Source organism: Idiotropiscis lumnitzeri, chromosome 19 (genome assembly GCF_059441095.1).
Source record: "Idiotropiscis lumnitzeri isolate Australia: NSW breed Sydney's pygmy pipehorse chromosome 19, RoL_Ilum_1.0, whole genome shotgun sequence".
Taxonomy (NCBI): Eukaryota; Metazoa; Chordata; class Actinopteri; order Syngnathiformes; family Syngnathidae; genus Idiotropiscis; species Idiotropiscis lumnitzeri.
This window is the reverse complement of record NC_142409.1, coordinates 4825188-4841446: the sequence shown is the minus strand read 5'-3', so window position 1 is coordinate 4841446 and position 16259 is coordinate 4825188. Positions and strand designations below refer to the sequence as shown.

Below are 16259 nucleotides of genomic sequence, written 5' to 3'. Positions count from 1 at the left end.
TCGGCTGTTAGCGATAAGCTTTTGAAAAGTCCTGACTGTAAAGAACATCACCGTTCTGGAGCAAACTCCCTACTCGCCCTAATCATCTTAAGACAGACTTATAATGATTTGAATTAATTGTCGTAATGGGGATCTTAAGATGAAATGGAGGGAAATATTGATTGGGTCCAGAGTTGTTGTGACCGCCAATAGGGGTTGGGGTGTTAAAGATGGTAAAAATAGAACACGGGGACACTCAGGCGTGACTTTTCTCTTGAGCTAGCATGGTCGTTTGCAGACTGGAGCAATTCAGACCCCCTGACACACCCCTCGCCCCCCCCCCCCCCCCCCCCCTCATGTCACATCGCCACTAGCAGCAGACACAGGCCAGAATGTTTTTAGTGGAATACGACGAGTCCAGCATCGCACACCCCCACCTTCCGTTTCGGCCCCAAGCTACAAGCAGCCGGGGAACTGTTAAAGAGAAAGAGCAGATGATTAAGAGAGATGAGTGCCGCAGGTCGAGGGGAAGAAAGGTCAGCAGGATAGGGAAGGACGTGCGAGTACCGTAGTCTCTCCTAATTAGGAGTAAATTTATTTCCATTTGTTTTTGCTTTTCTGGTAGTTCTGGTTCAGTTATCGACTTGTCATTCTGATTTAGAATTGCTTTCCTGTCTTTACCCACCGAGAAATGTCCCATTTTTTTTTTTTTACATTTGCATTTAGAAAGGCAGCAAGTGTCCTTAATCTGCAGAAAAGGATGACTTTGTGCCTGCATATGCAAATTCTTTAGGCCATGAAATAATCAAATTATATGCCTCTGTGTATAAGTGTGTGTGTGTGTGTGTGCGCAAACTGTAATGCACTTAGTGTCAAAACGCTTCTTGCCATTTCATAATTACATTGTAAAGCCTGACTGTGAGGAGATTATAGCATTTACTGCAATGTCACTATAGAAGCACACGGTATATACGTGCGCATATGCACACGCACACACACAGGATACATTTATATGACATGTTTGGTCAAATTGATGACAGAGTATGTTGGGGTGCAAACGTGCCACTTCTGATCATTTCCTATGCTAGAAAAGCTCACAAATGTCTTTTCATCATGAGGTTACCTATTTGAGCCCAGGCCCCGGTAAATTGAAATTGCTCATTATTAGCTAATTGGAACTTTCCATAGCATTCCCTGCCCTGCAGCTTTCAAGATAGCACTCCATCATGCCACCGCTATTGTTTATGTCGAATTTTTCCTTCCAGAATTTCTATCGCCTCCCATAATGTAACAGCACTGCACTCCGTTGTGTCCTTTTGCATTTACAACCACCATAGCGATAACGTTTTCTGTTACACAATACTTTGTCTTGTATAAAAGTTTAATTAGTTTTGGTTTGAATGAGTGAATAAGACGTAAAGTATTCCCCGGCTGTTCTCTTCACCTGCCTGCATGCTGCATTGTGGATTGAAATATTCCTGAAGGATTGTACGACAGTTGCGTGTGTTGTTGTTTCTTTATACACCCCCTGGTAAGCACCTCCCTGAACTCTCCGCAGCTATGAGACGTGGGATGGTCTTTTTTTTTTTTTTCCCCCGGTCATCCTTCGGGGGAGTATTTTTATCAGCGCCAGCAAGCAAGACTGCACTCTTTGAGGGCGGCTGTGGGCCACGGCACCACAAAACAGGCACCGCCCACGTCTCAACTTTAATAATTTACATGTCTGTGTCTCTCCTCTGTCCCACCGTTTGCTTGCCTTGTGTTTTTACGCCCTGCATAGATGTAGGGAAAACGATGCAGCCCTATCATTCCATAGCATGCAATGTGGAATCAACAAGATTAAAAAGGCTAGCAGAGCGGAGACAGAAGCCGGGAAACGAAGCATATTGCGTGGATTTTATAAAAGAGGTGAGACAGGAGCTTGATCTTCCAGAAGACCGGACCACTATAGTCAAGGGAATCAAAGAGACATGCGGGAGAGTATTTGGTATATCTTCTGGTAGACAAGGGAAGAAGAAGACTTGGTGAGGGAGCGAGGAAATGTAGAAGAGCTGCGACGTAAAACCAAACGAGGCAAGGAATGAAAATGAATTTATTTTTTTCAAACTTGACAAAATAAAGTACTGACAAAGTATCCGACAGATTAATCCGTTATTAAATTGTTAGTCGCAGCCCTACTTATTGAAAAGCAGTTGCCGAAATGTCCAGGCGAGGCATATGTGGAGGTTTTTGATCAGGTTGTTCAATAGACTCCACGGGGGTGAGAAGATTGCTGGTGCCTGTTCTTAAAAGCAATGCAGTTGTGCAGAGTTGTGGGAACTAATTAGGAATAAAACTGATGAACCCTACAATGAAGTTAGAGGGGAAAAAAAGTAACGGAGGCTCGACTCAGGACACAAGTGAGCACTTGTGAGCTGCAGTATGGTTTCATGCCAAGAAAGACTACCGCAGCTGTATTATTTTCCTTGAGGGTGTTAATGCAGAAATTAAAAGTACAGAAATCCCAGAGAGAATCTGTAGTCCTGCATGAGCAAGTCTGAATTGGCAGACATGTTAGAATAGTAGCAGACATGTATGAAAGCCGTAGGAATGTTATGCGGTGTGCTGTGGATTTCAGCATGGAGGGGGAAAAAGATCAGCGATTAGCACTGAGTCCCCTTCTGTTTGCAATGAATATGGATAGGAGGACAAATTAGGTTGCACTTGAATCCACATGGACCATGATGTTTACAGATTTTGATTTCAATGAAACTTGGTGTACTTGTTAATAGTGATGGCACAACACTAAATCTCAAATTTTAGGTCAATTGGAGCATGGTTGTAGCAGCTACGCCACACCAAATTTTCACAGTTTTGACAAAAAGGGGCGTGGCCGTCTTCCTTTGAACTCCTATATCTCAGTGGGTCATTGAAAGTCTAAGGCTGTGTATATTTTGACTCATAATTGCTTCTAAATAAAAAATTTAAAAAAGACATCTTTGAAACGTTTGTTTTAGAGAACAAGTGAGAGATATCAAATAAAAATCTTAGATGAAGCAATCCAAAAGGTCAATTTCAAGGTAAAATTGCCTTTCAATAAGTCAAGTTAATTATGCACCAATCTGCTAAATGATTGAAAATTTTGAAAATCCCCTTTCCAACAATAGCTGATTTATCAACATTGACCCAGTGTATATATATAGAAAGGCCACGCCCCTTTTTTGCTGACATTGTCAAAATTCGGTGTGCTGTAGCTCCCAAAACCCCGGTCCGATTGACCTCAAATTTGAGATTTAGTGTTGTGCCATCACTATCAACAAGTGCACCAAGTTCCGTTAAAGTCAAAATCTGCTTTACTGACTTGCTTCTTGTTTTTCTGCTTTTTAGTGTCTTCATTATTATTATTTTTTTGTTTGTTTTAAATATAATCCAGCAAAAGTAACTCCTTTTTACCCTGACATGCAGCTATAAGCAGCATCTCTGATGACATATTCTCCCTCAGTACACTCGCTGTTTCCCCAACCATCTCTGCTGCCATCGCATTCCCTTGAGTTGATCGTAACTCCTGGTGGTGTTACTGTCAGCCGTAACACAAAATGCGCACAGAAAATTGCTGAACAATGACCATGCACATGCACACTCAGCAGCCTGAAGATTTAACTTCAGACAATCCACACATTTAGCTGAAAATCAAACCCCATTTAAATTCCTTGCTCTGATTTATTGCCGCACAACCTGGAACCCAAAGCGTCTGCGCTGTACGAAAGGCGTTGCTCAAAGCTAATTGGCCGTCAACTTCCGAACAATCCATCTTTGTCCTAATTGCGTTTCACTAAGTTGGTGTCGATTACAGCTTTGTACGTGCTCCTTGCTGTGAGGCCACCTGTCCTCCATGATAGGGGACGAGGTTGTGCAGCAGGTGATAAATCATTGCTGTCCAGGTAAACAAGCGGGCATGCACTCACAACACAGAGAGGCTGTTTACTCCTTGTGGGTGTGAATATTGTCAACCCGAAATAGCGTGTGCCATTTAACAAATTTCCCTCTTGGCTATTTGTGTCTCTCTAGAAGTTTACTGGTTGGCCGACAACTCTCGGGGCAGGTTTTCCTACAACATGTTTGTGTGGTTTGGACTGAATGGGATCTTGGGCTCACTTTTTGCAGCCTTGCCAGTTACCAGTTGATGATCCTCCTGAAAGTGACCGGCTTGGTTCGGATGATCCGGGTGATTGTGTGGCTGGCAGTGCCCCGTGCCTAGCTGGTGTTTGGAAATCTCATGATTCTTAAAGCGGTTTATGCTTTGAAATGACTAGTGGGTCAGAACAGAAGCAAAAACCCTTGTTTTCTTTTTTTTTTTTATAGTCTTTGGAGGGATTGGAGGGAGAACCAATTTGGCACTGCATGGTAAAGCACACCCGTCATTTCATTTTACCGTATTGACTTGGTCATTGTACAAAAAATGCTGTTTGGAAAAGCACATTGTATTTCAGCTACTTCTGTTCATATGTTTGTAATTTAAAGATGGTACTTTGAATTTCATGTGAGGATTTAACAGCAGAGAGAAAGAAATTCAAATAATCGCTCAAAGTGTATGATTATCTGATTCCAGTTAAGAAGGATGGTTTTGATTACAATATCCACCATCTGGGACGCAACTTGTCCACGTGGAAGTTTTTTGAGGCTGTTGCATCGTCGGGTTGCTCCTGACGGTGGCTCGCTAAAGAGGTCAGCTGACTTGCATTTATAAATTGTTGAATTTTACCAAATCATTTAGGCATTATGTTTTGGAGGGTGTTTTTTTTTATTTAGCCAGTGTTTAAATCGAACAAGTTTAGAAATTTGAAATACAAATATGATCATATTATGCTTGAAATATAGATATATACTAATGGTGTTACTGAGTGTCACCATAAGGCATGTTGATGTTTGGGAATGTTTTTAGCTATTTAAAAAAAAAAAAAAACATTTTTTTCGAAAATAATGTGAAATTGTTGTTCAGAAAGCCATCGTTTTCATGGAATGACCCATCTCTAAACCCATTTCAACCTTTTCTCTCGTCATGCTTTTTCAGACGGTTTATGTTGCTTTTGAAGGCTACGCTACTCCAAGTGGGGTCGTGAATCCAGCAGATGCATGTATGCACCTCTTGGCCTTCTGGTGGGAGGGCTTATCCTCATCTACAGCTTTCTAATGGAAATGAGAACAAATGCAATTTTTAATGGACCCCTAGCGAAGCATTCTCTGGTATTCACTTAATACTTGGAACGTCACACTTGCAACAGGCGTAGCTACTCATTCGGAAATTAATATAAAAGTGCTTTTCTTCGGGATTTTTGCAGAATTGGTTTGACCCCGTTCAGCTTTATTGTTAAAGAAAATATGCAGTAAAAATAAATGTAAAAACATCATATTGATGATTATTATTATGACTTGAAATCCTTTGCTCCCAGCACTGACTCGACTATCTAGGCCTTAAGATGAATTTCAGCATCTGTAAAAGAAGGCGTACTGGTGTGAGTTGTGGCGATTAAATTGGCACATCAATTAAGTGGAGCTTTAATTTTATAAATCCAGAAATGATTTAATATCAATAAATTCTGATCTTGGAATTATTTTCTCCATTCAGCTTCCTGATAATTTTGGTAAAGCCATGGTAGAAAGGTCTTAACCGGATAATATTTAATACCATTCGCCGGAATAATCTGTGTCTCAGCTACCACCACAATCATGTTCCTCTGTAGAGAAGAACTGACGGGTATTTTCACACTCCTTAAATTTTCTTCCTTCATCTACTTGAAATTCTTTATCGACCGGACTAAGTGAACTTGGGGAATTATCATTTCTCATCACATGTGCCAATACTTTTACAATATACGTTCTAGTTAAACACCAACTATTTTAAATGTCCGGCAATTATGACAATATGCTGATTTTTCTTTTTTCCTATACTGCTGTGGGACTGCAGATGGTTTGCACACCCTAATTTGCATGTATTCTCTCGCCAACTTCCATACTCGTGCATCGCTCTGGGGCTTTGTCTCATTGCGCCTCCTCTCCAGTTTCGCAGCATTTCAAATGAGGCTTTGCTGCAGTGAGGCCAGGCTGCGGTTCATGGTGATTTTCCGCTTGAGTGATGAGAGCTGTTTGAACTCATTAAGTTTAAAAGAATGTGATGTTATTAAGTGTGCGTTAAGTCCCGGGCCTCCTGGGATGAGCAGCTCTGCGCTGGCCATCTCCCAATATGCTTGTCCCTTTGCGTCCATCAGTTTGAGTCCTGTGTGTATTTTGAAATACGATACTCAGATCGCCGAAGTTGATTCGAGGCAACTTGACTCTTTTCGGTTGTTATACATTAGAGCAGGGGTGGGTAAACTTTTTGATTGGCGAGCCACAATGGGTTCTAAAATTTAACAGAGGGGCCGGACCAGAAGCAGATGGATGAAGTGTTTTGGTAACGTCACCTCATTGGAGAAAAAAAATACATTTAATTTGAAATGAAAGTGAACAAAAGCATTACAACAACACGTATGTCTTTGAAATCACAGTATTTACAAAATAAAACATTAACAAGGTTTATTCGTTTCATTTTTTTCAAGTTCGGCGGGCCGGATTAAAACGTTTAAGGGGCCGCATGTGGCCCCCGTGCCGTAGTTTGCCCTGCCTTAGAGAGACGTGGTTAGTTGCTGCCGTTTTGTTGAACAACAAAGTTAGGAACTGTGTTCAAATCTTTTAACAATTGTGTCAGTGAGCTTTATTGTGACTTTCTTTTCTCGGAGGCAATACGTCTTTACTCATCCTCTCCTGTAATTATGCAGCAGTAACAGCTGCAGTAAATTTGATTCCTCACCTCAGCCTCTTTCACCCAGGCCAGCGAGAGAGAGCACTTTCCCGACTTTTCTCGCCCTGCGGTCCTGCATGTGAAGGATTGATGCGGGTTGGAGGCGACCCGGTCATTTTTCACAGGCAGCAGCGGGGACCTGAATGTCTGCTTTAAGGCCCGCGAATCACTGTCCACGCCCCTTTGGTTTGAAAAGTAATTGTCCATGCTGTGCTGATGTCGTCACACATTCAATTATCTGAAAGTGGGATTCTGCCTGAGCCAACATTCCCAGCAATAAGCTCTTGGGTGACTCCCGTCTGAAAGGGACAGTCAAATAAATCCTGGCTTTACTGAGATGCCTCGGCCGCGTCAATTTACATGGAATGCAGTGTGAAAGTGGCTTTTGTTTCTGCGCACGTGACACTTGGCGCATGGACGAAATTATCAGCTTACTCAAACAACCGGGAAAAGCAGTAGTGCCGATAGTAAATTTACTCAAGAGGACAAACAAGAAGGAGAAGGGAGGACTGTTGTCTCATTAATGCCTTTTGTGAAACGTTCTCGTATGGAACTCAAACGAGTCCCTGCAGTCTTATGTGATTAAGGCTTTCCTCTGTGCGGTGGCATGCCTTTAGATTTGCTCGCTGGTCATTAGATACAATCTATTGGTTCCCGTTTATAGCTATGTCAATAATTCTGTCCTTATTAAAACACTAGGCGTGTAAGGCTTTCGCATCTTTATTAAAATATAATTGAATTGAATATTAAACATTTAAATAATGCTGTTCAGCACATGCATTCTTCTGTTCAAACTTGCTTTGGTTCATTACCAGAGAACATTAGAGTATGTGCAAATCAACATAGGCACGACTCATTTATCAGCCCAGCTTGTCACCGAGCTTGCCACAGTGGATTCAGCTTGGCCTCCTCTCTCGTCTGAAATCAAATCAGCCATTCTGACATCTTATCAGCGGAAGCCAGTGGGGTGAAACAGACATCTGTGAAACCATGCCAATGTTTTGGTGCTTACACAGCAACATCACTGTTGGGAGTAGCTCACAAATCCCTCAGAATTGTAGTTGAAGATTTTTTTTCCCTCCCCCTCTTATCTAGCAGCAAAATCGATTGAGTGACAGACTAATATGATTTTTTTTTTTTCAGGGCCGATACTGATATCGGTTATCAACCTCCATGACTACTAATAATCGGTATTTGAAGCCGATATTAATTTGTTGATACCTTTAATCGCCTATTTATTAAACAACTTTAGTGACATATTAATTTTGTAACATATTAAAGCTTTTTTAAATCTTGGAAAATACATAGTTTTAAAAGTCTAGCAAAAAGTGCATGAAGCTCCCAGGCCCAGCTCTTATAGTTCAATAAAAACAAACATCTCTTTAACCTTTAATAGGGCAAATAGTTTTCTATTAGTTGTGAGTAGTAGACTGACATTTATTCAAATTTGGGCTAAGTCTGTTGCCTTACTTTCCTCTGCTTGCGGGACCTCTCCCGTAGTGCGTGTGACTCGAGGTGAAAAAGCAAACAGGCCGCTTAGTGCTGATTGGCTGTTACCCACTGCACAAGGAACCAATCAGATGGTGATGTGGGCGGGCCAATCTGCTTCTGCAGGCAGGGCCATAAGCTCAGGAAAGAGTGAGAGAAGTGTGCTGCAGCCAGCCAAAATAAAGCAGCTTTTAATATATTGGCGTTGAAAGTTTAGAAAAAAAAATGCAGATGCCGATAATCGACATAATGCCAAATATCAGTCCCGATAATCGGCCCGGCCGAGAATCGGTCTATCACTAGGGAAAAGTCTGTTCTACCACGCTGCAAGGTGTCGGTTTTATAATTATTATCATTATTACTTTTTATTATTTTTTTTAATTTTTTTTTTTTAATTTATTTATTTATTTATTTATTTATTTTTATTTATTTTATTTTTATTTTTATTTTATTATTATTATTACTATTATTATTATTATTATTACTACTCTTCGAAACAGCTGTTGAATTACATATTATTTGAATGTGCTGGTGTACTTAATGAAGTGGCTGTTCATCCCCACCACACTTCACCAGGGTTATCTAACAATCAGAAAGTATTTCAGGGAGCGATGCTGACCATACACCTCTGACACGGCGCCTGCTCTGCTTCTCATGGCTGCTGATTGCTCACTATGACAGCACTGGTATGAATAATGCAGCGCTTGCCTGCATTGGCCATCCAGGGGATGTTTGCACACACATGCTGCTTGACATAAACGCAAGTGGGCAAAGCAACTGAAATGGAATAAGCAGACGAGAAGTGTTTTAAGCTGCGATCATCTCACCATGCAACCTCCTGTGATCTTTCGTGCCACAATTTATGTCGTGTCTGAATAGGCAGCGCACTGTATGACGAGTCTAATTAAAGGACAAAGTCAAGTAAAGCGCATTTGCTTGGCAGAGAAATTGGATTCTTTCAACGACATTTCTTTCTTGCCACTCACTCCATAGCCGAAATTGCAGAGGTGTTCTCTTTGTGATTGGTTTGAGAGTGTCATAGGGCTCACAGTTGATGGATAGTGCAGGATTTCCTCCACAGGCAATCTGTTCTGCTACCTCCTAGACTTCATAGCAACAACGCCCTTCTTCCATATGAAGCGTACACATCATTATCGCAAACGTGGCCATCTGTGCATGATCACTTTTTTTGGATCATGCAAAAAACAATGTTTTTTAAGGTTTATTAGTATCGACTTGAATGCTGGAACCAGCCAGGATGCAAGGACGTGGTTGCTTTTTTTTTTGACCCAATGTGTGAAGAGATTGACTCAAAAGGCAGCAGTGTAAGCCAGTCACGTCGGACAGGACAGTGGCACACAATCCTGTCCCTTGTATTTAAACTCGTTTTAATTATATGATTTCTGCGGCTTTTGACCTGAGGATTGGAGGACCGTGTATCACAAAAATGACATTTCCTGCTTAGTTTTTGGAGTAATTCATACCCGCCATCTGTCTTTGTCATCAATCCTGTGCAAATACATGCGATGAATAGATCAGTAAGAGAGCGGGGATTATTGCGTACGTGCATGCATGTGTGTGTTTTGTTTGCCATTCGTAACGCAGCTGATTCATCATCGCCATCGCTCTCCCACGCCCTGTCTGCCAGACTGAGCGAGAGATGGTTCTCTGGATCATGGCTTGAAGGGACGCTCACAATTTACCTTCACTCCGATGAGAATGCCCTGAACTCTGCTGTCACATGGTGCAGTGAACAGACCGTTTTCGAAAGCATCTGTCAGAGTGACGCGCCAAATTTGTATTCTGGTCGTGTAACATGCAAAACAAGGGTGTCATTACGTTAAACCCAGCATGCTTCAGAACATCGAAGAGTTCTGGAGGCAAACCATGCAAATTATATGTTTGAGTCATTGTGACCTTTCATCGCAAGGCTGCTGGATCTCTTTTTAAAGTTGAAATAGAAATAAATTGTTGGTTATTCATCAACGTAACTAATTCCCTGCAATCCTTACAAATTGTGCGTGAGCTTTCATTTTTTTTTTTTTTCTTGATTTCAGTTTGGCCTGAATTCTACAAAGGCGTATTGAAGTTATTGTTGGTTGTAATTAATTTTTGGGGATTTCACAGGTGTGCAGTAAAGTCGCCAGGGCAGCTGCATACGTATCAGAGACCAAACAGGTTCTGTTTAACAATTCACCCACCACGATTCCTAATTCTTTCGGCACCATCTGGTCTGATCCGAGAGGGATCCACTGTGGAGCTCTCAGCCCCAGTGTGAAATTTTGTCTGTGGTGGAGTGCCTGAGTGATTTTTGACTCAGCGCCAGTCCGCCTGCCTCCGCGTGCAGCAATCACTGCTCACAGCATTGAGCTTTGTGGAACGACACGACCGGCAACTTTCCCACCAACATTCTTACGTATACTATATGAGGACAGTTTTATAGTTACATTTAAACGTCACGTTATTTTTTTTTTTACGTTTTTTTTTGGTTGCTTGAATCATCTTTTTTGACAATGTTTGAAAAGCATTCTTAAATGCTCACTACGCTAACATGAACTCCCAGTAAACTGCATTTTACCAGTTAGATCAATTATTGAATGCCAAGAAGATCAAATGCAAAAATTATTCCTGTCCTTATATGTGCCAAATCAGAATTTCCGACAAATTCCCCCTTAAAGACACTCCGAAGACATCAAGCAACAATGACGCTGAGGCCGAAAGCTGCAGTGATTTAGTCTCTTGATTTGTGTTGTGTTACTAACTTTGTGCTCCCATGCGTGAGGGCATCCCGAGTCCTGTTGAGCATTTTATTTCAATCCTAAATGCTTAGAGTGCAGTGATATATCTCACTTTATTGGCTGGCCCTGCACCCTTTCCTCCATGTTAAATGTGAAGGATATGCTGTAGAAGTGATGTGGATTCCATTGAGAGATTTTGGATTTATAGTCACAGGTATTTTAAGTCTGGCACAATTTGAACTTTGTAAATTTGTCATTGCAAAGATCGTAAAGACAGAGCCGCTTCAAAATAAAAGGACATTTCAAGAATGTGCGCGTTCCGCCATCTGGCTTATCGTGCGCTCGGACTGATTGGAAGTTGAAGTTTTCTTATTTAGTTCGTCAACAGGTTGCATGGTTGCCGGCCTCGGGTCATTGTGTTGCTCTTAGAAGTTACTAGCTGCACGTGCCAAAACTCCGGAGCTGTTCTGGGAGCTAATCTCTTTCACAGAACTTGGTTTTCTTCTCTTATCAGGCAAGAACAGCTTGCTACCTCGCTTACTTGCTATTGAATATTTCTTTTGGGACTACAATATATAGACTGGTGCTTCTGAAAAAGACTGCTGGAAATATCTCAAAAGAAATTCTAAGGCTTTCCTTTATGTTGCCAATCACTGCAATGATCTTTCCTTTGGAACTTGCACATGGCTCTGATGCATTTTGTCCCGCTCTTGCCACCCTCGGTTTTTAACGTGCACGAATAAGCAACATAAAAATTGTGTTATTTCGTTCATATTACAAGAAACATGAGGCCACATTTTTTATATAACGATAATAGCAGAGCCCAACTGAAACGTGCCAAGACTTGGCACCACAGAACTAGTGTGTGTGAACATATATAAGTCACCATAACATTTATTTTTTTTACTCATTTTGTGAGCTTGCGAGTTTGATGTTAGCATAAGACATCTGATTAGCATTTTGACATGCGTCAAGCGTCCATCAGAAATGGATGTAATGGAGAGAAGACGGTCACTTTTCAAAATAAAATTATTTTCATCCTCGAATAATAAATAAACCGGAAGTACTGCTTTTTTTTTTTGTTTGTTTTTCCTTCATTTGTGCGGCCCCGCCACGACCCGGTCCACGCTCTCTACGCTCTCTGTTTCCGTCCTTTAATCTTCTCTTTCAGCGTTGTCATCAATTGAGTGAACAGTGCAGTCCATTGTGAAGCGACAGCTTGCACGTCAACGTGATTCCTGATCGATACGACAGTTTCAATAAATGTTGCTTTGTATGCAGTATGTTGCTGTGTTCACTTTTGCACAGTTATCCTTATAATGCATCTTTTTTTTTTTGTCTTTTGTTTCCCTCCTGGCAGTAACACAAAATAAATATATAGAGAGCCCCGTTGATGTTTGAGTATTAGGTCTGAACCACCACAATAGACTCTCTACTTTTTGCTTGCACAAGACAAATTTTGTTTACAGGTTATTGTTATTGTTAACCCCCCCCCCCAGTGAATTGTGCTCTCCGCAAAGGAAGCTGCAGCTTTCATGATCCGCACAGACTAGCCCGATAAAGACACCTGTGTTGCTGGTAACTGCAGGCTATTGTTTATTTAGATTTCCCACAACGCTGAGTTTTCGGAGAGCTCTGGTCCCCCCCAAAAATCGAATGCAGTGCCGCGGCTGTCACTTCCCTGTTTGTGGCATTACAAATCTCACTTACGAACAGCTTTAACCGATTTTACATTTCATTTGAAGCATCTTAGTATTCCGCAAGTGTGGTTTGAGTATGCTGCGGGAAGTCGTCTGTGTGTTTTAGCCCAGAGGCAGAAACAGCTTGAGGTTTTCTAATAAAGATCTTTTATTCGCAGAGGAGAATTGCTTAACTGTTGCCAGGCGCTCTTCCTCCTGAATTTAGACATTTTCATGACATAGGTAAATAAAAGTAATCTACCTTTTGTAGTTTTCACTTGGAAAGCACAGATTGTACATGTCAAATGACATTTATCACTCAGGCCCATTTATAATGCAAAAGGCTTCTCTCTTCATTCGTCTTGGTGTGTATGCGAACAGCCATCAGACAGCCACGGGGAAGGTGATCAATATTCCGGCAGCTTCCCAGAAAGGTCACAAGCCAGACTAGTCGCTATGAGCGACACGTTTGCCTCCGCTCGCTGCCAAATGGGTTAAAATGATCCTTTGCACAGAAGGGAGAAAATCTCATCTGCTTTTTAGCATTTGACCCACCAACCTCGTGCTTTGACCGGCGGCCGGTTGTGGCAGCTCGGCATAAATAACCCCCGTCTGTTTAGTACGTTCTACACCATTGTGTAAATCTTTTGTTTTCCCTTTATTTTCTGTTTTGGATCCCTTTTTGCTAATATGTCAAACACAAATCGGGGGATGTTGGGTTAAAGGACAGTTTAATCTTGTTTATTTGAAAAAGAAACGCAGCTCGATCAATATTAATATCCCCTTCCCTGATGTGTTTTCAGTCAGTGGTCCCGCTCCGCTCGGCACATCCTTCTCCAACAGGAATAACATGGGTTCCATTTATTTGCAGCGGGCTTACCCCAGATGATTTCAATCGCGGAGCACAACCGTTCACGCTGACGGTCACGCCAATTCTGTCTTCAATGAACCGAACTTGCATGTTTTGAGGGATGGAAACCAAAATACTCGGAGAAAACCCAATGCGATAGAGGAGAACACAAACATGTTGATGTTCTGACAGAGATTATGATTAGTATCGTATTCATATTTGAGTATTGTGTTTTTTTTTTTCCATGAATATCATTCAATAGAGCTCATTTAGAAGGCGATAGAGCTGCGAGGAGAATGAGTAGCCGGTTTCCCAGCACAGCAGACAATCTTATAAGATGGCAGAGATGATGGGAGAAAGCAGAGTCAGGAGAGTTTCCATAGGAATCCCTTTTTACTTATTCATGCAGCAGCGAAGAATATGGGACTGTCCCAACCTCATTATGCATCTTTTTCCCATAAGCTCGTGCAGCTCATGCAACGCTTGAAAGCTTCGACTCTCTCCTCTTCTTGCTCTTTTTTTAAACCGCGTCACTCCAGGGAAGCGATGTCATGCTTCATTCATTGAGAAGACGCTCCCCCCTTCATCTTGAATCTCTTGCTCTTCTCGTTACCTTGCTGATTTTAATTGTACTGTTTTTTTTTTTGAAAGAATATTTTATATTTTAGGAGCTCTAGAATATTCAAGCAATTTGAACTGAAATAAACTCATTATATGTCTGTATGCACTGCATGGGCATGTTGCTTAATTTACACAGTGATTAAGATTCTAATTTAGATTCCACACTTGTAACTTTGTTTGCTCCTCACTTCAAAGGTCAGTGAACGTGCAACTTTTCATAGTGTCGATTGTGTTTGCCTCGGGTTTAATCATTTTGTCATGGCTTCACTGCGCCATGTAGTTTTTGATAGCTGGAAGGCTTTAACTATAGATAATATTTGTTTTTAAAGTGCTAGAACAATGTGTCAGCTTCTTCACTGAAAGCCTCTTTTTACTATCCCTCCATCTTTTGCTGCTTGTTGCCGCCTTCAGCTATGTCGCCCTGTGCAGCCGCTTGTATTGCACATGCCAGAAACTACGAGTGTGGACCCGAGGCAGGAAATTAAGGAGCTTAGAGTCATTAAACAGTCCTGCTGAAAGATGCCAATGATAATAAATCTGCTGGGAAGGAGCAAGGGTGTTTAAGAGGGAGGGCAGCAGTCAATGTGGTCGGCCATGGAGCCCCGGGGGCCACTCTGGATACTATAACGTGTTCTTTTTTTACTCACGTTTCTTTAGCAGGACTACTCCTGAATTGAAGCGGAGTTGCAAGTTGCTGCATGTGATTCAGAAAAAAAGCACAAAATATTTTTCTTGCAATTTTATCTTATTTTGATAATTTTAGTGAACCATCTTTCATTTCTTTACTTAGTTTTTACATTTCTACAATTGTAAATGTTTTTGTATGTTGTGTTTTTAATCATGTAAGCAATTTGAGATTTCTTGTGTAAGAAATGTGTGTATATAAATAAAGCTGGCCTGCCACACTGTTCAAGGGTAGGGACGAGTCCTGCTGCGAATATTTCTGTGTAATTTTCATGCTCCATATGTATACTGTATTGTAATTACCCATAAATGCATCCAAGAATTACTTTTTGTGTAAATGTAGCCCCTCAAAGCATTTCATCAGTTCCAAGATGCCAGTCAAAAAAAAAAAAAAGGGATTGTATATTTGCGACGTAGCGCTTCACTTTAATTAATATTTATAATATTAATATACATAATATTTAAAATAATTTTGATTGACACTTTCCTCGAGGTGGTGATTTCACATATTTTTGTGATTGTTGATTCTGCTTTTGATGATGCAGCGCAGCACTCGGGCATTTACGACCCTGCTCCTGTTTTTGTTGACAAATCTAATTCTAAAGGCTGCATGGTTAGTTGTGCTCCATTTTAAATACCGAGACACACTTGAAATTCAAAGCTGAGCTACCACTTGTGCAAGTATTTTGTCATTTGTGACTGAAATGTCATATTTACAATTTCAGGTTTAAAAAAAAAAAACAAATGACGACTACATAAATGTCATTTACATAATAATAGCATAGGATGGTATTGATACAAGCCGTCCTGTTCACGCAACGGTGTGCGCATTCTGCTCTCATTCCATCTTGCTGCAGTGCTAATGGTGACAAATTGACTGCCTAGAAAAGTACTCGTACACTGCTTGTCAAAGAAGCAGACGACGACATTACACTGTGAATGTGTAGAACAAACTCATGGGTGCTGCAAAAACCTCCACATAAAATGGGTTGTAAACCTACGAACATAGCCTGATGGTTTAACACAAACCTTGACAAGGCTGTCAATATCAAATCACATCCAAATCGCTTCATGCGGGGGAATTTAAAGGAATCAACCTTGTGTATGTTGAAACTTGAGCTGAAAAGCTTCTCTTTCGTTTATGTTCCGCAGGATTCTGAGGACACAGTCCTTGGAATGGTACTACAACAATGTGAAGAGACGCTTCAAGAGGTTCGGCAGCGCCAAGGTTTTGAAGACTTTATATAGGAAGCACATTATAGAGAGAGGAGCACTATCTGATCTCCCAGGTAAAGTCATCCGTTTCCTGTCAGCGAGACCTCACTTGTTCGTGCGTGTGTGTCTATGTCTGCATGTGTGACGATGGTTCCCCCGCCAGCTAATACGTGCAATCGGCTGCATCC

General features: G+C 41.3%; 1 protein-coding gene across 6 annotated transcripts in view; it reads left to right on the top strand.

The window, feature by feature from the left end:
* Window positions 1-16259, top strand: part of LOC148318207 (rab effector MyRIP-like) — a 71439-nt gene that overhangs the window by 30853 nt on the left and 24327 nt on the right. For all 6 annotated transcript variants that reach the window (XM_088283357.1, XM_088283359.1, XM_088283360.1 and 3 more), the window contains exon 4: window positions 16009-16145. In XM_088283357.1, the coding sequence (XP_088139483.1) occupies window positions 16009-16145 (137 nt within the window). The remainder of the gene's footprint in view (window positions 1-16008; window positions 16146-16259) is intronic.